This window comes from Leucopleurus acutus, assembly GCF_964270905.1.
Source record: "Leucopleurus acutus genome assembly, chromosome: 17".
Taxonomy (NCBI): Eukaryota; Metazoa; Chordata; class Mammalia; order Artiodactyla; family Delphinidae; genus Leucopleurus; species Leucopleurus acutus.
The window spans coordinates 50,986,702-51,014,347 of record NC_139159.1 but is presented as its reverse complement, the minus strand read 5'-3'; the positions used below and the strand labels follow the sequence as shown (position 1 = coordinate 51,014,347).

Sequence of the window (27,646 nt, the reverse complement as noted above, 5' to 3'; positions counted from 1 at the left end):
GATCTTTCTGAAATCTTACAGTATTTTCTGTTACTGAAATGCTATCTAACACATCTTCCCTAATAGATTTTAAGCTTTTTGAAGATGTGTCTGTGATTTGTAGAATTTTTGTATAATTTGTGTAATTTTTTAGTAGTCCATAGTACCTGCACAGCACTCTTACTTTATTAGAAACACAGTTAATCATATTGACTGAATATTTTAAATGTGTAATACTTTTAAAAAGTCAAAGTTCAGTGCTAGTTTAATAGTCTATTTAAAATTTTAAGCAATAGTTAAATGCAATGGAATTTTAACTGACCTTAGTATATTAAAATATCTCATTGGAAACAAAATGAAACTAATTGGGGACTCTTACAAGAACAAAAATCAAATTACACCAAGAATAGATAAAGAATTAGCAACCATAAAAGACCAAAAAGATAAAACAGATTAAAACTAAATGAACTCATACAGTTCTCTTATTCAAAATGAAGCAAAGAACTATCATAAGATTTTTCTGACATACAAATATTCCATGAAAAAATCAGTATGTTTATATAACATTTGTATAATATTTTCTAGTTCAAGTTTCTACTCATTAAGATAAATGCAGAATAAATACACATCCAGGGAATACTGAATATGATTGAAAGGATTAAAAAGAGGAATAGTCCATTATGCAGTCAGTGAGGAAATTTTACTGAAGTTGAGATTATGTAACTCAGAATAAGAAGGCTAATTCAGATCTAAATATGTGAAATATTATTCAGTTATATAGAGAATGTGAACCACTTGGTCTTCATCACTTAAAATATAAAACAAAAAACGATTTGATTGTAAGTTGGATTAAATTCTAGAATATGATTCAAAGAGAGGACCCTAAGTAGGCTTAAAATTGTGCATGTGCTGTATGATTTGGAAGAAGAAATATTATACTTCCTTGAGGAAGGAAATAAACTTCAGTTTTCCATTTCAGTTGGAAATAAGAAATGAACTTTCAAACATAGAGTTATAGGTATTTAGTTATATGGTATGCCATCTCTCTCATTGTTCAGTACATTTACTATTTTGTTTCTAAAACACAGGTATTTTCATTTGTGCAAAATAATTTTTAATGTCCTTATTTTGGGGGGAAAACTTTCAAAATGAAAGAAGTCAAATGAACGCAGATTCTTAAACAGAATTTGTATTTTATTTATTTTTTTTTTTGCGGTACACGGGCCTCTCACTTTGTGGCCTCTCCCGTTGCAGAGCACAGGCTCCGGATGCGCGGGCTCAGCGGCCATGGCTCACGGGCCCAGCTGCTCCACGGCACGTGGGATCTTCCCGGACCGGGGCACGAACCCGTGTCCCCTGCATCGGCAGGCGGACTCTCAACCACTACGCCACCAGGGAAGCCCTCATTTGTATTTTTTAAAGGAATCTATTTTAACATATTGAAGTAGAACTAACAAATTGTCGTTTCCTGAAAGATAATTTTACAACTGACTGGTTAAAAGAAGAATTCAGCCTGGTTGCGAGGAAGTAAGAAACCTCTGGTCACACATCTTCCCTTTGACACAGATAGCTCTAATTCAGGATAAATTAGCTCTGGCAGAGGAAGGAGGAAGACACAAGAGGAGGCTGGTGGCCATTGTTCTCCTACATTTTGCTACTATCTTTCCCTTAGAAAGGAGGGTTTGGATGAAAGGTGCTGAACTAGAAATGACTCAGTTATGAGCACATATCCCTGCAGGTTCTCTGCAATTATTTCCCTGTCTCTACACATTTCTATTTTTTCTTACTTCTGCATTCCATGCTGCCTCACCATCAATTGCCTCATCAGTATATTCCCCCACCTCATCTCATACTTCACTATCAGCTATTGTCCCAATCTCATTTTGTAAGCCATCATGAAGCTTCAAGTAAAAAGCAATGGATTCCTCACATACTAGAACAAAATAAAAACCCAAACCCAAACCAAACCAAACCATTCTTTGGACTAAAAGGTACAGAAATTACATTCTCATGTCAGTACCAAACTTTAATGTGTAAGAGAATTATACTGGATCCACTTTCTCACTGTTTCAACCAAGCATATATCTAGGTTAAACTGGTATCTATGGCCTCTCTCCCTCAGAACATACATAGTATACACATTCAGATCCTATACAGTTGAATTTAAATCCCTTTTCAAAAGGTCATTTGGCTTTCAACTGTTTTTAACAGAAACACACACAGATGCCACAGGGAGATTATTTGTGGACCATATTCATAAACGTGGAGATTGCTGAATAAACCATACATAAAGACAGAAGGGCACTGTACGTATGTGCATATCATTCAATAGGCATTTGTTGAAACCCAACTATGTGCAAGAGCCGGGGTGGACGTAAAGATGAGCCAGAATAAGTTAGCATCTCCTGTGATATGCTTTCATGCTACGTGGTACATTTCCATCAAGGCAAACTTTGTAATTTTGACTAATTATTACTTTATTTGTTAAGGCCTGTCTTTCCCACTGGAACATAAATACCATATGAAGAGGATCCCACTTAATATATACCATGGTGTCTGCCACAGAGTAGAATTTCAATAAATATTTATTAAATAACAATATGGGGACTTCCCTGGTGGCGAAGTGGTTAAGAGTCCACCTGCCAACCCGTGCAGTGGACACAGGTTCGAGCCCTGGTCCAGGAAGATCCCACATGCCGCGGAGCAACTAAGCCCGTGCGCCACAACTACTGAGCCGGTGCTCTAGAGCCTGCCAGCCACAACTACTGAGCCCACGTGCCACGGCTACTGAAGCCCACGTACCTAGAGCCCATGCTCCTCAACAAAGAGAAGCCACCACAATGAGAAGCCCATACACCACAACAAAGAGTAGCCCCTGTTTGCCGCAATTAGAGAAAGCCCATGCACAGCTACAAAGACCTAATACAACCAAAAATAAATAAATAAATTTAAAAAACCAATATGTTAAGATGTTATAAGGTAGTGAATAGGAACGTCAGTTTTTTTAAAAAGTCATACAATAAAAAGTTAGAAGGATTTGTCTACTTAGAGCAGCATCAGAGAGGAAAGATAGATTCTGCCTTAGTGTTTTTCATTCTATAAAGTCTGTGATACCAAAGAGGTTTCAAAGCCCAAGGGGCAATGAGCCAACACTCCTACCTTCTTCCATATGTTGAAAAAACAAATTATGATTACTCCTAGTAGAATTTTACACTGCTTAGGTAGGGCTTTATTACATTTCCAACAAATACCTGCAACTGTCTCTTTGGAAGTCTTCCTAGTGGGTAAGAGAAAAAGGACTCATTAAATAAAAAGCATCTAGTAGCTCCATATACCTATTCAGAGTATATGGGAATTTCATTAAAAATGGCCTTTAACTTAAAATTTGATTTTTATGCTCTGTTTATACTCTGTGCTCAAAAACCTTAAAGCACTTAATTTTAATAAAATTAAAAGACTTCTTTTCTTTAATATGTGCTGCTGAGCTTACAATTAAACTCATTATGGTTTAGTTATTTCTTGGGCCTTTACTGATAACTAGGATGTACAATCTAATCCTCTGGCTATTTACATCTTAAAATTATGTCCAATTACATTAAATAAAACCTACATTAAATTAAAAGTAGTTCCCTGAGAAACTTTTATTTTGAAGAGAATGTTTTTTTCCTCTTAATGATATGAAAAGAACTAATTATTAAAACATTCTGTTTGCAGCAGTGAGGTCACATAAAGAGTACCAGCTTTGAGTATATCTGCCCACCATACAAATTCTAAGTCTCAGTTTTCTAATATGTGAAATGAGGATGATAAATTATATATCTCAGTTTGTGAAAATTAAAATGAACAAACTCATGCTATTGCTAATTATGTCTTTTTAATGACTGACAAGTTATTTTCTTAATTTTATATTAGAAAAAAAGCTTGTATCTTAATAACTGGTATGTGCTCTTTGGTCAGATAGTGTAAATTGTGAAAGTTAACTTTTATTTCCATTTTGCATTGACTCCCAGGAAGCATACAGGATGTAAATAATACATTAAAAAATATATCTACAATATTTCTTGAATCTCCCCACTTTTCCATCTCTATCCACTATCATCATTTGTGATAGGCAGAATTGTCCCTAAAGATGTCCATGCACTATTCTCTGGAATCTATAAATACGTTACATTATATTGCAAAAGGCACTTTGCAGATGTAATTATGGTTAAGGAGCTTAAAACAGAGAGATATCCTGGATCATCTGAGTGGGCCCAATCTAATTACATGAGCCCTTAAAAGCAGAGAGCTTCCTCTGGCTAGAGAGATGCAGCCGAATGGGTACTCAGAGAGATGAGAAGCACAAGAAAGATTCAATGTGACATTGTCGGCTTGAGGATGAAGGGGGTCATGTGTCAAAGAAAATGGAAACCTTAGTCCTACGAAGGAAAGGAACAGAATTCTGCCAACAACCTGAATGAACTTAGAGAAAGAGTCTTCTCTTGAGCCTTCAAATAAAAGCCCAATACTGATGACACCTTGATTTTGGTCTTGTAAGACACAGAGAAGAGAAACCAGCCAAGATCACCTAGATTTCGGACAGAGTGGTAGATTTCCACTGTTTTAGGTAACTAAGTTTGTTTTTGGTAATTTCTTATGGCAGCAACAGAAAACTAATACACCATTGATGAGGCCTGCATCATCTCTGCTCTAAACTAATAAAACTGTCTCTTATTTTTGATCTCAAGTCTTTATTGACAAAATCTTTCCAGCTCTGATTGTCATGACCCTGCTCCAAATCCTGCAGTAGCTCCCTACTGCCAACTCTACGGTTTGAACTATTTGGCCTGACATTAAGTTTTTTGTAATCTTGCCCCAACCTATATTGCTCGTGTCATCTCCCACTAAGTGTCAACTACTCTTTGCTCTGCTCATACAAAAACTGCATTTCCATGTCTCTGGGTCTAATATTGCCCATGTCTGAAATATCCATGCCTATTCCCGGCATCTTCACAAGTTTAAACAACATTTAAAATTCAAGGCTCAGATCAACTGTCACCTTGGCATCAGTGTTGAAAGTAATCATTTCCACTGCTATACTAATGATAATATAATAATAATAATATTAACAATAACAGTTAAACTGTTAATGATATTAACAGTCGCAGCCACCATTTATTGAGAACTTGTTGGACAATGTTTTACGTGCTTTCATAAGTGCGCATAACAACCTCATGAGGTAGGAAGACAGATTCCATTATTTATACAGCTGAGAATGGAGGTTTAGAGAGGTTAAGTAACATGCCCATGTAGCAGAGATGGGCTCTAGTATCTAAAGCTCTAAAATCTCTTTTCTCCATTCTGTTACACTCCCTTATAGAATATTCTTTTTACCTCTTGCTTGTCCTCATCATGTTCCAATTTGCGTTATATTTACTCAAGCCTACAACTCATTTCTTCTAGTAGATTTTAAGATTGAGTATAACAGCTATGAGAGAGTGGGGACTCCATTTTGTTAAGTTTTGTCTTCCATAGCACCCACTAAGATGCCTTCCTTGCAAAGAGTGATAAAAATGTTTACTTAATGAGATGAATAAATGCATGGTAATGTCTGTGCTTTAGGGAAATTATTAAAATACCATAAGAATTCATTAGCAAATTTTTAATAATTTGATTAAGAGTATAATATTTAGGCTTGAAAAGGGAAAATGAAAGATAATTTGTAGATGTAAGTGGATACTTCCTTAACAATATCTTTCAAGAGCTCTGTTATTCTTTCCACAAAAAATAATAACAAAACACTAGAATATGAGATGAGAAATAAGAAATATTTGACATATATTTATATGATCATTTACAGCTTTTAAAACTCCAGTGTAGCAGTTTAACATCTGGAGGAATATAGTTTTTTTTCTTGTCTAGAACAAAGATGCACTGAATTGTTCATTCATTCATTCAAAAAAATATTGAGTATTTAGTAGATACCAGCTATCATCTTAGGTACCATAGATATAAAAATGAACGAGATATAGTTCTTTCCTTCAAGGATTTGAAGTCCAATGGGATTCAGACAAATTCAAATAAGTTATATATAAAATGTTATTAATACACAGATGACCCTTAAGAATCTAAAAAACAGGTTTCTATTTTTTTGCCATAAAAAATATTTTTCAACTCAACAACAACAACAAAATAAAGTCCAATTAGAAATTGGGTTTCTATACACTAATAATGAACTATCAGGAAGGAAAAATTAAGAAAGCAATCCCATTTACAATTGCATCAAAAAGAATAAATTACCTAAGAATATTTAACAAAAGAGGTTAAAGGCCTGTGCATTGAAAACTATTAGACGTTGGTGAAAGAAACTGAGGAAGACACAAATAGATGGAAAGATATTCTGTGCTCATTGATTGGAAGAATTAATATTGTTAAGATGTCCATACTACCCAAAGCAATCTACAGATTCAATGCAATCTCTATCAAAATTCCAATGGCATTTTTCACAGAAATAAACAATCCTAAAATTTGTATGGAACCACAAAAGACCCCGAATAGCCAAAGCAAACTTGAGAAAGAAGAACAAAGTTGGAGGCATCACACTCTCTGACTTCAAATTATATTACAAAGCAATAGTAATCAAAATAGTATAATACTGGCATAAAGACAGACACATAGATCAATGGCACAGAATAGAGAGCCAAGGAACAAACCCATGCATTTTTGTCAATTAATTTACAACAAAGGAGCCAAGAATATACAATGGGGAAAGCACAGTCTCTTCAATAAATAGTGTTGGGAAAACTGGACAGCCACATGCAAAAGAATGAAACTGACCACCATCTTACACCATACACAAAAATTAACTCAAAGTGGATTAAAGACTTGAAGGTAAGACCTGAAACCATAAAACTCTTAGAAGAAAACATAGTAAGCCCCTTGACATCCATATTAGCAATGATTTTTTGAATTTGATACCAAAAGCAAAGGCAATAAAAGCAAAAATAAACAAGTGGGACTACATAAAACTAAAAAGCTTCTGCACAGCAGAGGAACCGTCAACAAAATGAAAAAGCAACCTACTGAATGGGAGAAAATATTTGCAAATAATATATCTGATAAGGGGTTAATATCCAAAATACATAAAGAACTCTGAGAACTAGTAGTAAAAAACCCAAACAATTCAATTTAAAAATGGGTAAAGGATCCGAAGAGACATTTTTTCAAAAGGACATACAGATGGCCAACAGGTACATTAAAACATGCTCAACATCACTAATTGTCAGGGAAATGCAAATCAAACCCACAATGAGAATATCACCTCATACCTGGTAGAATGGCTATTATCAAAAAGACAAGAAATAACAAGTGCTGGTGAGGATGTGGAGGAAAGGAAACCTTTATACACTGCTGGTGGGAATGTAAATTGCTGCAGCACCTAAAGAAAACAGTATGGAGGTTGCTCAAACAATTAAAAAGTAGAGCTACCATATAATCCAGCAATTCTACCTCTGGGTGTTTATTTGAAGAAAATGAAAACCCTAACTTGAAAAGATATTTGTACTTCATGTTCACTGCAGCATTATTTATAATAGCCAAGATAGGGAAACAACCTAAGTATCAACTGATGGATGAATGGATAAAGAAAATGTGATACACACACACACACACACACACACACACACACACTATTCAACCATAGAAAAGAATGAAATCTTGTCATCTGTGAGAACGTGGATGGACCTTCAGGCTTATGCCAAGTAAAATAAGTCAGACAGAGAAAGACAAATATCATTCTGTTTGATATACATAGGGAATCTTAAAAAAAACCAGAAAGCACTAAGCTCATAGATACAGGGAACAGATTGGTGGTTGCTAGAGGCCAGGCGGGGGTATTGGTAAAATGGGTGAAGGGATTCAAAAGGTACAAACTCCCAGTTGTAAAATAAACAAGTCATGGGAATGTAATGTACAGCATGGTGACTAATAATAATGTCGTAATAATAATACTGTATTGCATATTTGAAAATTATTAAGAGATTAGATCTTAAAAGTTCTCATCCCAAGAAAAAAAATCCTGTAACTATATAAGGTGATAGTGTTAACTAGACTTATTGTAGTGATCATCTCACAACATATACAAATACTGAATCATCATGTTGTGCACCTGAAACTAATATAATGTTGTATGTCAGTTATACTTCAATTAAAAAAAAAGAAAATGGGCAAAGGACTCAAATATACATTTCTACAAAGAAGATACACAAACAGCCAATAAGCTCATGAAAAGATGCTCAATATCACTAATCATTAGGGAAATACAAATCTGAACTACACTGAGAGACCACCTCCATTTCAGTAAAAAGAAAATTATAAATTATGTATTTACTTTTAGAAAACATAAAATACATACAAATATTTTAAAAGATTAAAATGCAATAAATATTTGCAAATCATTATTTCAAGTGGTAAAATAAGGCTTTATGCTCTCAAGAAAAATGTTTGAAGTAATGTACGTTATAGTTTTTAAAAATATTGGTTTGCTTACAAAACTGCTTCCTCTTTTTCCTGAGCACTCCCTAGACTACATTTCCCAACCTCCCATTCTCTAGCATCAGCCTTGTGACTGAGTTGTAGCCAATGAACTAAAGGCAGAAGTGACTTCATTATTTCCAAATCTTGCCCATAAAAACTTCCCACGTGCTGGCTGAATACAGAGGGCCCCAAGGCCCTAGAAGACGGTAGAGCCACGAGATGAAAAGAGCCTCAAACTCTGAATGACCAGAGGGCAGGCCACCAGCCCACTGGGAATAACTGCATTGGACTGATATTTGCTCAATGAATGAACTTCTTTTGTACTAAGTTTTCAAGGTTTATATTTTATTTCAGCTGGTATTATGTCAGCTACTAAATAGAGCAACTCGAAGGTGTGCTTCCAAATTCAGTTTTCTCATACTTAGCTTTAATAATGTCATAGTTGAAAAAGAAACTTCATAACAAAACACCATAGATCATATAAAGTATAAATGTAGGGCAACGTTCACTGTTAATAATAGTGGATATAAATCTGTATTTTATTAATTTTCCTGAGAACTTAGGATTTTTTAGTGACTTCTTGTCAGATCTTAGAGTGTCACTTTGTTTATTTCATCAGTGGCTAACGAAAAGCCTGACTAGGAGTAGAAGTTTCAGGACTACATTTTTGTGTAGTTGCAGTATTAGTATCACACTTAATCCAGTTTCATTGCAGGAATCTCTGTGAGCCTCTTGCCCATTTTCTTGTGGTTAAGGAAACTAACACCTCCAGAAAGGCATGCAACACCTGACTGACATCCAGACCAACTGAGAAAACTAGGGTGAAGCCATATATTAAATATGGTAGTGCTTAATTTCTTTTTTGTCTTTTAGATTAAAAGGAAAAATAAGTTCTACCATTTTCGTTCCATCCTCCAGAGAACTTCATCATGAACCCCAAAGGAGTACATGGGCCTTTCATCGGAGATCACTATATTTGATACTATACCAGACACTGAGAAGGATGTACAAAATAAGAAAAAACAGTCTAGCCAAGAGATAGACAAATACATAAATGATTACAGTTACTCAGTATTATAATTAGAGGAAGTATAAAGTACTGGGTGAGCTTAGAAATTACTACAAGATGAAAAGAGAAGAGATTCCTGAGTGGCCACAGGTTATAACAGCTGATCTCTACTTAAGCTCTGGATCCGAAGCTCTCTCACCCACTCAGTTGTTCCCACAAGTATCCCCTCTCATTAAAAAACCAAAACTCCAGACCTCCTAGAGAACGGACTTGAGGTTATGGGGAGGGGGAAGGGTGAGCTGTGACAGGGCGAGAGAGAGTCATGGGCATATACACACTAACAAACGTAGTAAGGTAGATAGCTAGTGGGAAGCAGCCGCATGGCACAGGGATATTGGCTCGGTGCTTTGTGACAGCCCGGAGGGGTGGGATAGGGAGGGTGGGAGGGAGGGAGATGCAACAGGGAAGACATATGGGAACATATGTTTATGTATGACTGATTCACTTTGTTATAAAGCAGAAACTAACACACCATTGTAAAGCAATTATACCCCAATAAAGATGTTAAAAAAAAAAAAAAAAAAAAAAAAACCAAAACTCTTCTTTGATCTATTTCTTCCAAGCTATAGTCCTATTTTTTTTTCCCTTTTTATCAAAAATCCTAGAAATTGTTTTTATTTGCACACAGTAGTCACTAATCATATGTGCCTACTTAAAATTATATAAATTAAAAATGTAAAAAAATTTAAAATTCAGTTACTCAGTCACACAAGCCACATTTCAAGTGCTCAATAGCCACATGTTGGTTGTATGGTAGTCACATGTTGGCTACCATATTGTATTGGATAATGCAGATATAGAGCAATGCCAACACTGCTAAAAGTTCTATTGGACAGTGCTGGTCTAGACTATAACAGAATAATTAAGAACGAAGTCTCCAGATCTATACTGCCTGGATTTAAATCCCAACTTCGACCCTTAACTAGTTAAGTAAACTTGGGGAAGTTACTCCCCCCTTCTGCCTACTTTGATTCCCTCATCTATAAAATGAGGGTAATAGTAATTAATTCTTGCTCCATAACATTGTAAGATTTAAATGATTTACATGTAAAGTGCTTAAAACAGTGCCTAGCACATGAAAGTGCTCAATAAGTATTAGGTGTTCTAATTTTTATTCTTGAAATTATTCTCAGGGACTCTACTTCACCTCCCATTTTTGTTAACCTGCTCCAATCAGGCTTTGTCCACCATTGCAAGGTTTGTCAAGGTTTACCAGATTCCTCCATCTTGCGAAATCCAATGGTCAACTCCCAATCTTCATCTTATCTGAACTACCAGAAGCACTTGACAGAGATGATCAGCTTTCTTAAAATATTTTCTTCCTTTGGTTTCCAAGATACCATATTCTTCTTTTTCATTTTCTTTAATGGCTGCTCTCTCTTAAGTTTCCTTTAATGGACTCTTTTCCTGATATCTAAATGTTGGCATATACCAGGGCTCTGTCTTTAGTTTTCCTCTTGATTCAAGTTACACAAAGTAATATTATCTAGTGCCATGGCTCTAAATATTACCTGCTGATTACTCCCAAATTACATGCTTAGCCTTGACCTAATATGGATGCATATCCAACTAACCAGATAATGACTGTCCTTAGACGTCTCATGGGCATCTCAAAATTGACATGTCTAAAATAGAATTCCTGATTCCCCATGAGGCTGAATTTGCTATTTATAGCTTACATCTATAAAATGATTTTTAAGTTCTGAAAGCATTTTCTTATACATTTAAAGTATTATCTTTATAAAAACTCTGTTAGGACAGCAGGTGTTAAATACAACTGTCAGATGAACATTCTATGACTCAGATATGTTGGGCAGGTTTTTTGGTTTTTTTTTTGCAGTACGCGGGCCTCTCACTGTTGTGGCCTCTCCAGTTGCAGAGCACAGGCTCCGGACGCGCAGGCTCAGTGGCCATGGCTCACGGGCCCAGCCGCTCCGCGGCATGTGGGATCCTCCCGGATCGGGGCACGAGCCCGTGTCTCCTGCATCGGCAGGCGGACTCTCAACCACTGCGCCACCAGGGAAGCCCCTGGGCAGGTTTTCTTAAGAGGTCATATTTGATATCTTATATAACCCAGAGTAAGCAATAGCATCCAAGTCTCCTTATTCACCCTATGTGCTTTCTACAAGGTTGTGATGTTTAGCAAGATATATTTAACCTTCAAAAATGGTGAGTTTCCACTCAACAGTCAAAGGAGGATACAAAATAGCCTGGGAAAAGAAGAGAGCTATGACTTAGCTACTATGTGTATTAACCAACATATCTTTATAAATGGTTTCCCCTTCATCAATTATTGTTTATGTATGATTACTGATCCTACATAATCATACATAATCATAATCCAGAATAATTTCGACATTCTTTAGAAAGATACCATTTTGCTGAGTTTTCTACTCTTCAGAAGTCAAGTAAGCAGTCTTTATCTGGTCTTGAAATCCATACTGGTAAAATGATATTTACTTTTACAATGAGTATCATTTTAAGAAGTTGAAGATATTATGGTATATCATTAATTAAATAACTATAAATTAATTACATGCAGATCTCCAAGCAAAGGCCAGAAAAATCAAAACAAAGGATCTATTGTAAGATGCAACATCATAAATCCATTCATTGTTTTAGAGAATGTTATCATATGATCAAAGAGTTTAGGTATTAAATTTGAAGGTTTCAGTTTTAAACACTGTTAGAGCTTGTTACTGCATTTTTAAGAAAAGAAAACATGAAAACTTTACTTGAGACATATATACAGAAATACAGAATTTAGAAACCCACTGGAAGTTTGGAGTCCAGTAATTACAAAACAATCTCTGTTGGCTATTCTACAGTTAATCTCTGGCTTTAAAATGAGAGATATTCTGAATTCTATTGTCAATGTAGGTCGAAGCTATACGTTGTGTACGTAGGAATGCAACTGCACATTTTAAGAATGATAAACAATTTAACAATTATAATGTTACTGAATATAAATGTAGACAACAACAAAAAGGAACACGTTATTTTCTGCTATGCTATATACATAAGAAGGGGCTATATGATATAACAAAGAACTAAACTACATTTCTTAAATCTGCTAACATCACAGTGTTTTTGACAATAAAAATCAAATCAGTGTATGGTCAACAGATCTCTATTTTTAAATAAAAATATTGTCAAAGAAAGATATATGGGATATTAATGCCAAAACTATGAAGACATGAAATTGATCATTGAGAAATATTGACCATCTTCTTCAAACGTTCTATACTCTTAGCTTCTGTGACACTACTCTCTCAGAGTGTTTGTCCTTTCTTCATGATAATTTCTTCTTGGTCTTCATTGGCTCCTGTTCCTCTGTCCAATTCTAAAAGGTTAATCTTCCACAGAGCACTGCCTTCACCTACTGCTCTTTTATCTGCAGTGTTCTTCTTGGGCAGTCTCACTCATGTTCATGGTTTCAAGCAACCTCTAAACGTTATAACTCCCAGATTTATGTCTCTGGTTCTGACACGAGCTTTAGAAGAGTTTATTTAAATACGTTCTAGACATTTCTACTTGGATGTTCCACAGATATCTCAGATTCAAAGTATCCTAAATTGACACCTCTCCTTCTCCCAACCTATTCCTTCTTTTATACTTCCAATATCCATTACTAGCACCACAACCATCCATCCAGGGATGTTAAGCCAGAAATATGGGGATTACCTTAGAATCTTCTCTCCTTCACCTCCCCACATCCGACCCATGAATAAATCGGGTGACTGACTACTAATTTTGCTTGTTAACAATCCCCTGAGTTTATCAACCCCTCTCTATCTTTATTATAACTGACAACTCACTTAGTTCAGGATCTTATCTCTTATCTGAAATATTGTACTATTCTGCTAATTCATCCTAAAATCCTCTTTACCAGATGCTGACTTAGGTTTACTTCTTTATTGCAGCTCCACTAGATATAAGCTCCAAGAGAAGGCTCTCGTCTTGTCCATGTTTTCTTTAAAATACAGCATATGGTAGATGCTCAAAAAATATTTGTTAGATAAATAAATGGCTGCCTGAATGGCCTACAAAATATATATTATGCAAATCTATCCATATCAATTCTCTACTGAAAACCCTTTAAAACTTCCTATCACCTACAAATTAATATGATCTATGAGACTCTCCATGACCTATCGACCTTGCCTCTAGCCACATTCAGTCCAAAATTTTTTGTTAAAATCACATCTATTTCCTATCATTCCTGTATATGTAATACTTCCATTCCTTTGTCATTACGGTTTCTATCTGGAACACCTTTCTAATTGTCCTTTACCTGGTTAGCAATCACTCTTTTTTCAGGCCTTGGATCAGGCAACATCTCCTCCAGGTATTCACTCCTGGAATTCAAATAATCCTCCTCTGAGCACTCAGCACACTTTCTATGTAATTCTAGTTTTACCACTGACATAGGATCTTGAAGCAATCTGTTGAAGTATCTATCTTCTACTAGAGTATAAGCAACTCAGGTTATAAATGATTTCTTATTCATCTGTGTTCTCCATGTGCCTGGCACATAGTAAGTGCTCAAACCCCTGAATGAATAGAATTATTTATTTCATTTAATACCACATATTCTCTAACTTGTAGTTTTATCAGTGCCTATTTTAGGTTCTTCATTTTTTAGATTAATAGACTTTTTTTAGAGCAGTTTTGGGTTTACAAATGTTTGTAAGTTTTAAAGAGAAAAATGCAATAAATAAAGTTCTAACTGCGAGAGAAAAAAACCTCTCAATTTCAAAAGGCCAACATCTATCATTTTAGCACAACACAGTTAATTATGTGTAAATGCTAGCAATTTAAAAAATCCTTTAAATATGATCTCTATGTCCATAAATTAAATTTCTAATTCTACATTAAAATGCAAAGTAACATTTTAAAACACTAAGTGAAAAATTACTCTAACATAATCACATGAAATATAGTAAGTTACAACCAGGATATAAGGAATGCCATCAAATAATTATTTCAAAATAATACTATTATATAAGGCTCAAATTCCAGAATCACTGTTACAGTTTGTAAAACCAAGGTTAGCCGGGTCCAGGAATTAACATATCCTTAAATTCTTTTGTGCTGTAGATTTATGCCCTGGCTTCTCTGTACCAGAACCCTAGTATTCAGACACAAATGAGATTTAATCCATTTGCCTATAATTTATTTGCTGTAAAAGAAACACCATATTATATGCTTTTGTTTGTGTGTTAAGTAGAAGATACGCTATTATTTCCAAGATACCAGGGACTTAATGCTTAATTATCAACACCCATTTGAAAAAAGCCATTGCTTTGACTCACAAATTTCTTAATTACTAACAGTGGCTTTTCTGAGTAGGAGTGTGGTATCTAATTTATTTTTGCAGATGTGATTCGAGACTGAATTTTAAAGTAGCAAAGCTTTGAGTATCTTCCCTGTCAGCAGAAAATTCCTCCATCCCTGCTGCTGGAGAATATTGCTGCTTGAAGTGTTAACAGGGAAATAAAAACTGCATGAGAAAATTGATACAACTGGTAAATGCTGCTTACAAACTGAAAAAGAAGTTAGGCTGTCAGCAATAAATGAAGTATGTTATTCACACAAAATACGTGGCGTCATCTTCATCACGGTAACTTGCTGGGAGGGGAAATTAACTTGGCTGGTTCCAACTTGAGGAACCTAAAGAAAAGTAAATATCTCACAGATCAGAGTACCTTTACAGAGGACCAGCAACTAACAATCAGGAGGACCACAGCTTAACTCCTCTCTGAGGAGAAAAGACGTTAAGTGCATTTCAAGAACAGTAACCAAGGTTCACTGAGAAGCAGGTTCACCGATCACTGAAAAACAAAGTCATTGTTATATTTTCGGAAAAGTTAACTAGTTTAAAATATGCCCCTTTCCTTCTGGAACATGTCATCATCTACACATTACTGAGACAGAATAAATAAGAGAAAAGAATATGTATTTTAATTAACTACAACTCAATTAGGAAGTCAAAAGAGTAACATAAAAATGCCTACCCGTTTGGCTGAGCTGAGAAGCACTGCGGCTTTTCCGGGAGAGACCAACAATAGCTACCATTTTGGCCCCAATGCTAGAGCGCCGCTTTTTGCTGCTGGTGCCCAAGGCGCCCACTGCAGTGTCAGACTGGCTGCCATCATTCTTCTCCAGCGAGCACATGTCTCCGCTGATGCTGGTGCTTTTAGTCATGTTCTTCCCTGAGATGCCCATTTGTCTGCTTTGCATTTTGGATGTAAAGACACTGTAGGCCGATGGATCATTAAAAGTGAGGACAAGAGTAAAAAGGAAAAGACAGAAAAGGTATTTTAGATGAAATATCTGGAGTATAATTCAATTATATCATTAGTGGGACATATTTTTAGGACTCAAAAATTTTCAAATACCATGGTCTTGAATGGGTTTTACTATTCAGGGCCAACCTTAACGTAACTATCCAAGATCAGACATGATTTCCTTTCTGCTTTCAAAGAAGGCACAGGTTTGCGTGGTCACAGGAAAAAAATATTTGCGAAAAATCAGTGGGCTCATTTAAGAGAATATGCTGTCCTGCAAGAGCAATACACTTTGAGGCAGCCATATAACATATGAAAGAAGTTTCCAAAGCATTCTTCTCGAATTTGCTTTACTATAGCTTTCAAAGAGAAATTTGATGAGTGGGGAAATTTTACAAAAAATGGCAAAAATTACCACTTCTATTGCCAAGAGTGGCTCTTTCAGTTTTCTCATTTTATTAATAAGAGTTTTCTAATAGCTGTTAAATTTTCTAACAGGGATTGACGTTTTCATTAGTTTTGAATTAAAAATAATTTATTTCACTTTACACTTTCATATACTGATATGTTTATATTCCAAAAATGAAGAAAAGATTTTCCTCTTGCATTCATTTGAAAGAAAGAAACATTACCAGTTTTCTAGACAATATGGTCAGAAGGCAATAATCTTTTAAACATTTTAAAATGTTTAAAATATTTTTTCCCCTCTATCCTAGAGTAAAACCTACTGAAAGGTTAGGACCTGGGATCAAACCTGGGCCCCCAGCAGTGGAAGCATGGAGTCCTAACCACTGGACCACCAGGGAATTCTCAACACATGTTACCTTTATTAACCTATGTTCGTTTCCTCAGTATGAAATTTTTAAAAAAGACAGTAAATTGTACTATTCACATTACTTCACATTAGTTTTAAGAAGAAATGAGGCATAAATAAACAAGAGAGAAAGAGAGGAGACAGTGTATAACACTTCCACAACGCCCCAAATCAATCATTTCCAAGCTTGTTTAATTTTGCTATTCTTCAATAAGCAACTATAGAGTAAAGTAGAAAGAGTGTTGGAGGCAACAGATGGGGGCTTAAATCCCAGATTTGCTGCTACTTAACTGACTTCCTTTAGAAACGTTAATTGCTCTACTTGACTCTCAGGTTCCTCATTTATAAGAGAATATCTTATTGTACTTTCTTATATTAAACAATAGGGATAATATGTCTAAAGTAAAAATTCAGTAAATAAAAATTAATATTAGGGAATATAGACAACAGATAAAATAAGGTTAAAGCCCTTCAACATGTATTATATATGTAAATACTTAACAGCATCAATAGAAGTGATATTTATAATTATAAATTTTAAAACTTCTGAGATTCAAATGTCTAAACCGGTTTTTCATATAGCCAGCACTGTGTAATGGAGAGTGGACTATACTGGGAGCCAGGAAATCTGGGTTTGATCTTTGGCTTTACTGACTGATCTTGGGAGAGTTGTTTCCCTTTCTGGAACTTAACTTCCTCATTTAATAAATGAAAAACCTAAGTAAAGCACTAAGCGGAATGGGAAACACATAAGAGCTCCCAAAATTATTCTTTTCCTCCTTCTCATTATTATTATCACCACCACCAGCACCATCATCACCCATTAAGCATCCATTAAACATGCTGAACTGGAATATCTATAAGGTCCCTTTTAACTACGAAACATTTTGCTCCCCAAGTATCTCTTGTTTCATGGATTCTGGGCAAATGAACATAAAAATGCAACATATGACTTTTATGGTATGCTATCATCAGAAAAGGCATGGCATAGTCTAGGAAAGTCAAAGTTTAGTTGAGACTAAGACTTTCAAAATAATATGTTCCATAGTCTCAATAACTAGTACTCCTGTTATGCAGGAATTTTTACCCCAAACATACTTTTCTAAAAGAACCTCCTAATCTACTACCTACCAAGGAAGTCAAAGATAGACTCTCAAAATATTGTACCTTGTGATTTTTGCATTTTAATTCTCATGGTTGGATATAAGGGCATAAAGAACTTGGCCAAAATTAAGCAGGATATAATAAAATACTAACTGAATGGATAAATCAGATTATAGATAAGTATTTTAATGACCATTTGGTTTTAAAGAAGTATACTTCTCTTCAACCTAACAACTTTGATAATGCATTATCTACAAAAAAGGTTACTAAAAGTTTTGTAAAATGGTTCTACTTCTCATCTCCTTGAAGCTTAGAGATCACCAGGGATGAGTTTACAAGTAGTTGCTCTCCAGTGCTGTGTTTTGAAAGAGAGGGAGACTGAGGCTAGGCTATCACTACTGGTTTCCTTTACTTTCCTCACTTGGACATCACCTCAAACTATAAGCAAACAATACTGCAAGCAAACAAGCTATCAACCAACATTTTAATAGTTTTGTGACTCTTTATTTAAGGAATACTTTGTAGTAAAGAATCTGTAAACATGGGCGATCATGTATGCTTAGTGTAGTTAAGAAAGCACAGACCCATTCATTACATTATCAATTACTTTAAAAGAGAAATTTTGTAAGGGTCTGGTAATATGGTAACTTTCCAATACTGCTGGTGGTAGTACCAATGACAGATTTCTGAAGGGCAATATGGCAATATGTATCAAAAGCATTTAAAAAACATGCCTACCCTTTAACCTATCAATACTACTTTTAGGACTTATCCTAAGGGAAAACGGCAATGTTCATAGATTTAGCAAGAATGGTATTTACTGCAGAATTGATTACAATAGTAAAACACATACATACACATGGTAAAACTCCATAAATGTCCAACAGTATAGGGTGTTTAAATAAGTTATGTTCATCAATAAAATAGAATGTACCTTTGAAAATGCTGTTGTAAATAAATATTTATTGACGTAAATTATGTTCTTGATATGGGAGAAAGGGTAAGAGGAAGCAGGTATCTGCAACTTAGCTTTGGCTGGCACACATACCAAATAGGGATTTACCCTACTACTAGGGGACACAGGTAAATTCAAATCCCAGAGTGACACACTGTCACAAACAAACAAGCGAAAAGAAATTCATATACAAAGAAATGAACATCTCTTGATAAACTGGGTAGTTCAGGAAACCTGGATTCATAGATGATCTACTAGTTATCTGCACAAGAGGGGAATTAAGGGAATATAAAGAAAAATAAAATATGTTCAGGATGTTTATGTTCTTTGGGAAAAAAAGTGTCATAGCAAGAAATCTAAAGGATGTACTGTGAACAGCATGCTAAAAGTAAATAGTTTTAATTTTCTCTGGTTGGTAGTTATGCTTTTGTTTTCTATTTTGTTTTTTCCAAAATGAACATAAAAGGTATTGGTAACAAGAAAAAAATTAAAACAATCAGACAAATGAAAAGAGCAATCAAGGACGAAAACAGGCCAAATAATTCAATTTGCATAGTTCATTCCATGGGCTAAATGTGTACCATGGCTTTCAAGCTAATTCTAAGAGATTACTACACAATAATACTGGGCATTGATATAGGATGCTCAATTCCAGAAAGAAACACAGTGTTTCCACATTTCTAAATATTGTTTTATGCATGTTTTCTAATTTTTGGCATTAGAAAAATAATGAAGAACTTTATATATTTAGTATTCTTGAAATGTGTAAAATTGCCAATACAAGTGATTTATTTTATGACATGATTGTAGTTGTTGAAAGTTGTACCCCAAAATATTTTTTAAAGGGCAAATCTAGTATCACCTATCATTGGGAGAAAGGTAATGAAAGGCAGGTAAAATATTTGTAAATATTCTCCAAAGACTTAAATAGCATATTTACGGGATTATAGGAGCTATGTGATTAAGCTAAATGAAGTTTATAGGCCAAAAGTATTTTTAATAGGTTTGAATGAATAGAACTGAGTAGTCTAGCTGTTAAGATAAACAGCAAACACAGGACAAATTCTGAGTTTGTGAGAGTATGAGCTTAAGAGTAACACTGTAAATAAAATATACAGTCATGAAAAAATATTTCATCTTATTGAGAGCTGGGAAGGTGGTTACGAGAGAACCTGCCCAAGGAATTAGAGACTAGAGTGACGCAGAATTTTATGAATAAAGTATAGAGGGCCCAGCAGCTCATACAATGGAGTATGAGAACTGCAGCGCAGGGGCAGAAAAGACACTTGAGTGGGACTATTTACAACATCTTAGGCTAGTAAGTGGTGCTAGAGAGGGCTTAGAGGGCTTAAAAGTTAGAAGACAATAGGAATAATGATAGAGGAGGAAAAAACCCAGTGAGACTGGCCAAGTTCCCAAACATTATGCCACCTTGAAAGACTTAATTCCCTTTCCTTCCCATTCCTGTGTTTCTGGAGGCAGGTGCCAAGAGCTCACTGAATACCTATCACTATGATCACTCAGATTCGATTGCACCGGTTGCCAGTCATTGAGTGGAGGTCTGGATTTCGAGTGCCATTTCTTGAATTCTGGCATATTCCTTATGGGAGGGGGGAAGGGAGGGTAACAAACCCTGCTCCCATCTAAAGTTCACCTCACTAAACATTTTCTCTATATTAAATGTTATTTCTTTCCTAAAATGTGGAGTTTGAAATTATTATGATTCTATATTACAATTTAATAAGCTATATTTCATTTACTCAAATGACCATCTACAGGTTTCGGCTAGTAAAGTAGTAACCATTTATTCAAATGTTTATTGAATATATATCCCCACAAATATAGGGATACAAAAATGGTATGACACAGTCCCTTTTAATTAATATACTGGCAAATATATCAGCATGTAAAATGCAAAAATAGCTGCATAAGAATGTGGTTTTAGCTTATAACTGAAATTCCAATGACCAGCTCTAACGTCAAGAAACCCTAATTAAGTTAAACATTCAAGAAAACATCTCTCTCTGAAGAGTATATAAAAACTGAGTTTCTCATGCTAATTCTTTGATTGCCGGAGATGACATAAATTTAAAATTTAGTATTTTTAACATTACTGCAGGTACTGTATATAAATGCATTCTATTAACTTACTATAATGTATTATTATAGTATCTAAATGTGTTGGAGGGTATGTGCGTGTATGTCTATGTCACAAAGTTGATGTCCAGAGTTAGGGAAGAATATTTAGCTAATCAATAAATTATTTTTTGTCAAAAACATCTGCCTTGATTATAGTTATTAGTAATGAAACTGTTTAAATGTTCCTTAGTCTTGGGTCTCATGATAGGAAGCAGCGCTTTGCTGGTTACAGAGCAGGTCACTACACACTTAGGATAGTTTAAGGAGCACCAAGAAGGCCGGTCATCTCCAAAACTCCTTTCCCAACAGCTGGCTAATGCCTAAAATGCCACTATATTACAGATTTCTTTAAGAAAAAAAGTTATTTCTTATTTTTAGGTTTGCTCCCTTTAACGATCAACTCCCAGGATTTGATTGTTCATTTAAAAGATATTTGCTTTGTACCTACTATGTGGCAGGCACTGTTCTTGGAGTTAGATATACAACAGAGAAAAAAAGAGAATGTCCCTGCCTTCATGGAGCTTTCCTTCCTATTGTTGTAGGGAAGGCAATAATTAAGTAAATAAATGCCAACTTCAGATAGTGATAAGTGATCTGAAGAAAATAAGATAGAATACAGTGGTAACAAGGGACAGGAAGTTGGGGGAGGGACAACATTAAATGGGGTGGTCAAGGAAGGCCTCTGGGCAGAGGAGACAATTGAGCTGAGTATTGAATGATGAAGCCAGTCACGCTGAGAAGAGTATTCGAAACTGAAAGGTGGGCAACTGCACACACCAAGGGGTAGAAGGAAGTTTGGCTGTTGGAGGAAATTTATAAAACCAGTGTTAACTGAATGGGGTGAAGGTGAGGATACTAATATAAGGGGAGGTCAAGACAGGATAAGGCCTGAATGTGTTGGAATAAATACATGTCCAGTACTGCTTACCCTTATTTAACTGCCTATTCAGATACTATAGCAGAGCGGCCCTAAGTCTGAGAACATTGCATAGTTGGTTGCACCAAGAGCCCTGGAATCCAGCCCAATATTTTACCTCTAAATATATCATTAATGGACATTTTGGAGACAACATAATTACCTTCTTTAAACAGTGACAAATTTATAAAGGCTAGATCATTAAAGGAATAGGAAGATTGCTTTATTAATTGAGCATTCATAAATCCATTTAAACTCTTAGGTCTACCTATCTATCTATCTATCTACCTATCTATCTATCCATCTATCTACCTACCTACCTACCTATCTATCTATCTTTACTATCTCTTGAATTTATAAGTTCTCCATCAAATCATTGAATAACAGATCCCATCCCTGCCATGAGTTTGAAGAAACTTACTTTAAGGAAAAATTTTAAACTTTATAGATCAAAAGTGTATGTTTCTCTCTCTGCCTATCACACAGTGATTGGGTTTTTGACTTGTTGAGACAAATGAAATGTTAGCGGAAGTGAGTCCTAGCACTTCTGCGGAGAAGCATTTAATCGGTGGTGTTCAACTCCAACTTCTCTTTCCCTCTGCCCCTGGGACTGTGAAAGACAGGGCCTCTATCAGACTAAGCCCCTGAGTGACTATAATGGACAGAAATGAACTTTTGTTGATTAAGAATTAATTCTTAATTGATTGATTAGTTGATTAAGAATTAGTTGATTAGTTGAATCAATTAGTTGATTAAGAATTAATCAACTTTTGTTGATTAAGAATTCAGGGTTGTTTATCACAGCAGCACAATTTAATATGTCTTGAGTAACAAAGTCAGGAGAGACTGGCTATGGAAAAATCAATTAGGAGTTTATAGCAATAATACTGGGAAAGTAAATAAGAACTTAGGCTACTGTACTGCTATTACTAATAGAAAGCAAAGATTAGTGTAAAAGTTATCTGGAAGGAACCTTCTATACAGCTTAGTATCTGGACCTGGGAATAAGATATAATCATAGTTCAAATTAGTAAGCATTTACCATATTCCAGAGGCTATTTCAAGTGCTTTATATGAATTAACTCATGTAATCCTCACAACAACTCTTAAAGAAAACTGAGATCCTTAGAGAGTATAGTGTTTGCACAGGTGGTACTGATTTAGGAAATGACCAACACCGGAACCAGTGGAATTTCCTGATGGAAAGGCTGAGTGAGAGGAGGCTGTACACTCAGGCCAAGGGTTCAAGGGAATAGTCAGGGCTCAACAGATGGAGTCAATAAGTATTTGTTGAACAGGAGAGGACAGATGAAGCTAGGATGGCCTAAGTAGGCAAGCCAAGAGTGTAAAGAGAGAGAAATGAAAAAGGTTGAGAAGACAGTCCAAGAAATACTTATATTTTAAGATTAGGAAAAAGAAGAGTGACTGAGGTGAATAGAGATGCATTCTCAGAAATAAGAAAAATAGAATAGGGTTAAATTCCACAGAAGACAAGAGAAGAACGAGGTTCAAGAAAGTTGAACCTTTCAAATGATGCAGAGTTAATTAGCAGGAACATTTAAGACAAGCTATGGATTTAGAGGTTTAGAGGGCACAATTTACCTTTAAGAAAGCAGCTACTGAAATAGAGAAATTCGTATTGAAATAGAGAAATTCCTTCGAGATGGAGAAAATGTTTTTTAAAAACTCAAGTGAAAGAGTTTGATTTAAAACATTAAATTTTTATGCTGTGAGGAATTTTATTAAAGGGGAATAGAAGGAACCCATCTGTATATCTGTTTAATAAAACTGTCTTATCACAATTTCTAGATCCAAAACTACACGGGTAATGGTTTACCAGAAAAGCTTCTTTTACTCATTGGTCCTCCTTTTCCTAACTTAGCAAATGAGGAGGTTAAAGATCATTGTTAAGGTACTTTTAACCTCCAAATTTTTATGACTATAATACCCCTGTTAATGTGGTTTTTAAAATTAATCTCTTTGAAATTTTAAGGTTTCTCCCGTAGCGGAGCACAGGCTCCAGACGCGCAGGCTCAGCGGCCATGGCTCACGGGCCCAGCCGCTCCGCGGCATGTGGGATCTTCCCCGACAGGGGCACGAATCCGTGTCCCCTGCATCGGCAGGCGGACTCTCAACCACTGCGTCACCAGGGAAGCCCTCTTTTTCTTTTTAATTCAGCTTTGCCTATTGTTCCCCACGATTTCCCTTGATATATGTATTTTAAGCAATAACATATCTCCCTTCACAGGTTTCCAGAATTCCATAATTCTAACCCATCATTTCAATGTGTGTATAATCTCCTTAAATTTTTCTATTGTTTCACCTGTACTTTTCAACTAACCTCACTATTTCTATATGTAAATATTTTAGGCAGAAATAGACTTCCCTCTAATTCATTTTCATGTCAGCTTTTCTGATTTTACCACATGATTACATAGTACTTTCAATAACATGAAAAAGTACATGATAAATTATCAGAAGGTATGTTCACTGGCCTATTACTTCAAGGATCAGTTTACACTTTTCACCATTCTTACTAATATCAAAGGAACACTAATTGTTAAAATTTGGTGGGAAAAAAAACCCCCAAAACTGAGAACTTGATTTATTCTTGCTAATCATCCAGCTCTATAATCAGAGTACCAAGTTTTGTAGAGTATTTAACAAATAATGAATATTCTGCTCTATTGAAATGATTACACTACATAAAAATTCACATTATGCTGCTAAAAATAACACTGAAAGCTAAACTATGATACGAAAATATTATTGGACTGTAACTTTAACCTAAATAAAATCACTACATGTTGAGTTTCAAAATGTATAAATGGCTATAGATTAAGGATATTAATTCCTCAGACTCTAAAGTACAAAGTACATTAGTCCCATATTTTGAAAAATAGTGGATACTCAGATTTTTTTTCAAAAACTTGATTACAAATCAAATCCAAGTTAAAAAAAAATCTCTACTTTGTGTAATCACATTGCATCATTTGTAATCACATTGCATCAAACATACTTTAAACTTATAAATCTTGATTAAATTTAATTATTATCTATAAAACTCCCATATCTAATTAAAATCAATCTTTCAAATTCATATAGAAGGATCTACCAGAATTTCTGGAGTCCCAAAGGATTAACAAAACCAAACACTCATTCTAGAATTTTTTTCAAGAGGCCAAGTATATATTATCCATACATTATTCCTTTATATTTAGAAACAAGGTTGCTTTATTGAAGTTGTCTATGTTTTTCTTATACTTGCCTGACAATAACTGAGCAAAAAGAAGTTGTTTCTTGCCCTTTTATCTTTCTTAGCATGTGTGGGAGTCAGGTAAAATAATTTGTAGAGAACCAGAAATAACTTCCACTGTTCCAAGTTCTTAGAATTTGTGGCATCATGTCACCTGACACATTATTCTTTTAGTGAGCTTTGCATTATTGCTATAGTAAAGCCTTTGTTATCAGAAAAGATAGCCATTTTTACCATCTGTCCTCTTTAACAGATAGCAGGGCTCAGGAGACTGGGCCATAGGATGTGGAACTGTCAATGAAGAAGAGCACATTGTGCTTTCTGAGACAGTGTTGTTATCAGTTACCAGGTCCTTGCTTGCTTGGGAGAAAATGAGGGTTCTGGGCTTAGAGATAAAAAGCCAAGAAGGAGCTCTTTCATCAATAACACATACTGACAGGCCAATGATTACAGATATTTAAAAATATCTAAACAACAAAGCTCCAAGTGAAAATTTTTTGTATTTCTTATTTCAATTTTAGTGGGTATTAAAAAATTAATGTCTAAAAGTGTGTGTGTCAAAAATAAACTCAAAATGGATTAAAGACCTAAATGTAAGGCCAGACACTATCAAACTCTTAAGGAAAACATAGGCAGAACACTCTATGACATAAATCACAGCAAGATCCTTTTTGACCCACCTCCTAGAGAAATGGAAAGAAAAACAAAAATAAACAAATGGGACCTAATGAAACTTCAAAGCTTTTGCACAGCAAAAGAAACCATAAACAAGATGAAAAGACAACCCTCAGAATGAGAGAAAATACTTGCAAATGAAGCAACTGACCAAGGATTAACTTCCAAAATTTACAAGCAGCCCATGCAGGTCAATATCAAAAAAACAAACAACCCAATCCAAAAATGGGCAGAAGACCTAAATAGACATTTCTCCAAAGAAGATATACAGATTACCAAGAAACACATGAAAGAATGCTCCACATCATTAATCATTAGAGAAATGCAAATCAAAACTACAATGAGATATCATCTCACACCGGTCAGAATAGCCACCATCAAAAAATCTACAAACAATAAATGCTGGAGAGGGTGTGGAGAAAAGGGAACCCTCATACACTGTTGGTGGGAATGTAAATTGATACAGCCACTATGGAGAACAGTATGGAGGTTCCTTAAAAAACTAAAAATAGAACTACCATACCACCCAGCAATCCCACTACTGGGCATATACCCTGAGAAAACCATAATTCAAAAAGACTCATGTACCACAATGTTCATTGCAGCTCTATTTACAATAGCCAGGACATGGAAGTAACCTAAGTGTCCATCGACAGATGAATGGATAAAGAAGATGTGGCACATATATACAATGGAATATTACTCAGCCATAAAAGGGAATGAAATTGAGTTATTTGTAGTGAGGTGGATGGACCCAGAGTCTGTCATACCAAATGAAGTCAGAAAGAGAAAAACAAATACCGTATGCTAACACATATATATGGAATCTAAAAAAAAAAAAATCATGAAGAACCTAGGGGCAAGACGGGAATAAAGACACAGACCTACTAGAAAATGGACTTGAGGACACGGGGAGGGGGAAGGGTAAGCTGGGACGAAGTGAGAGAGTGGCACGGACATATATACACTACCAAATGTAAAATAGATAGCTAGTGGGAAGCATTCGCATAGCACAGGGATATCAGCTCCTTGCTTTGTGACCAGCTAGAAGGGTGGGATAGGGAGGGTGGGAGGGAGGGAGATGCAAGAGGGAAGAGATATGGGGATATATGTATATGTATAACTGAGTCCTTCGTTATAAAGCAGAAAGTAACACACCATTGTAAAGCAATTATACTCCAATAAAAACGTTTTAAAAAAAGTGTGCGTGTGTGTGCGTGCGTGTGCATGCACGTGTATGTGTACTGATTATATTTTTTATTTTCAAGATATTATGATGTTTTGCCAATTTAAAAACCTTCCTGGCTGGGGAGAGATCACCCCTTCAGGTGCAAGCCAATTCTTAGAGACAGTAAAGGGCTCAGCCTGGAGCATGCCTTTGATATGCAAATTAGCCAAATCCAGAGACAAACCTCTTCTATCTGGCCCATTTACACCAAAACAATATTTCCCTGCCCTAAATCATTCCAGGGCCTGGTACAAAGCAACTAGAGACCACCCCTATAACCCAAAGCCCAGCCTGCAGAAATTATTCAAACTAGCTAATCTTCAACTGTTTACTCTGCCCTAGCTTGTCTTTTTTTGCCCCCCCAATAAAGGTCTGTCCTTGACTTTTCTCTCACTCCTGCCCCTTCTGCCTCCTGACCTACCCTGCTGCTTTCCCACATGGCTCTGCTTGGAGTGGCATGCCTCCTGTTTCTTGGGACAAAGTTTATTATAAACTTTGTTTTCCTGAGCCCCTTCTGTGTCTCCTCTTGTGGCCATATCTGTCCGACCATCACGGGCCCAGTAAAATAAGAATACTTCTTGTCAAGAACCACGGTTACTGGTATTCAGCATTACTGAATACTGGTAATTTCTCTTTGATTAAATGCAGTGTTGATAAACCGAATGTCTTCAAATTCCCAACATTATCTCTTTGTTCACCCTAAGGAA

The 27,646-nt window shown here is 35.5% G+C and overlaps 1 protein-coding gene across 34 annotated transcripts in view; it reads right to left on the bottom strand.

The window, feature by feature from the left end:
* RIMS2 (regulating synaptic membrane exocytosis 2) overlaps nucleotides 1-27,646 on the bottom strand; it is a gene marked incomplete at its 5' end in the record, with an annotated part of 584,629 nt that overhangs the window by 69,003 nt on the left and 487,980 nt on the right. For 16 of the 34 annotated variants that reach the window (XM_082858721.1, XM_082858710.1, XM_082858742.1 and 13 more), the window contains one exon: nucleotides 15,580-15,821. The exons of the other annotated variants lie outside the window; for them this stretch is intronic. In XM_082858721.1, the coding sequence (XP_082714847.1) occupies nucleotides 15,580-15,821 (242 nt within the window). The remainder of the gene's footprint in view (nucleotides 1-15,579; nucleotides 15,822-27,646) is intronic. 34 annotated transcript variants of the gene reach the window in all.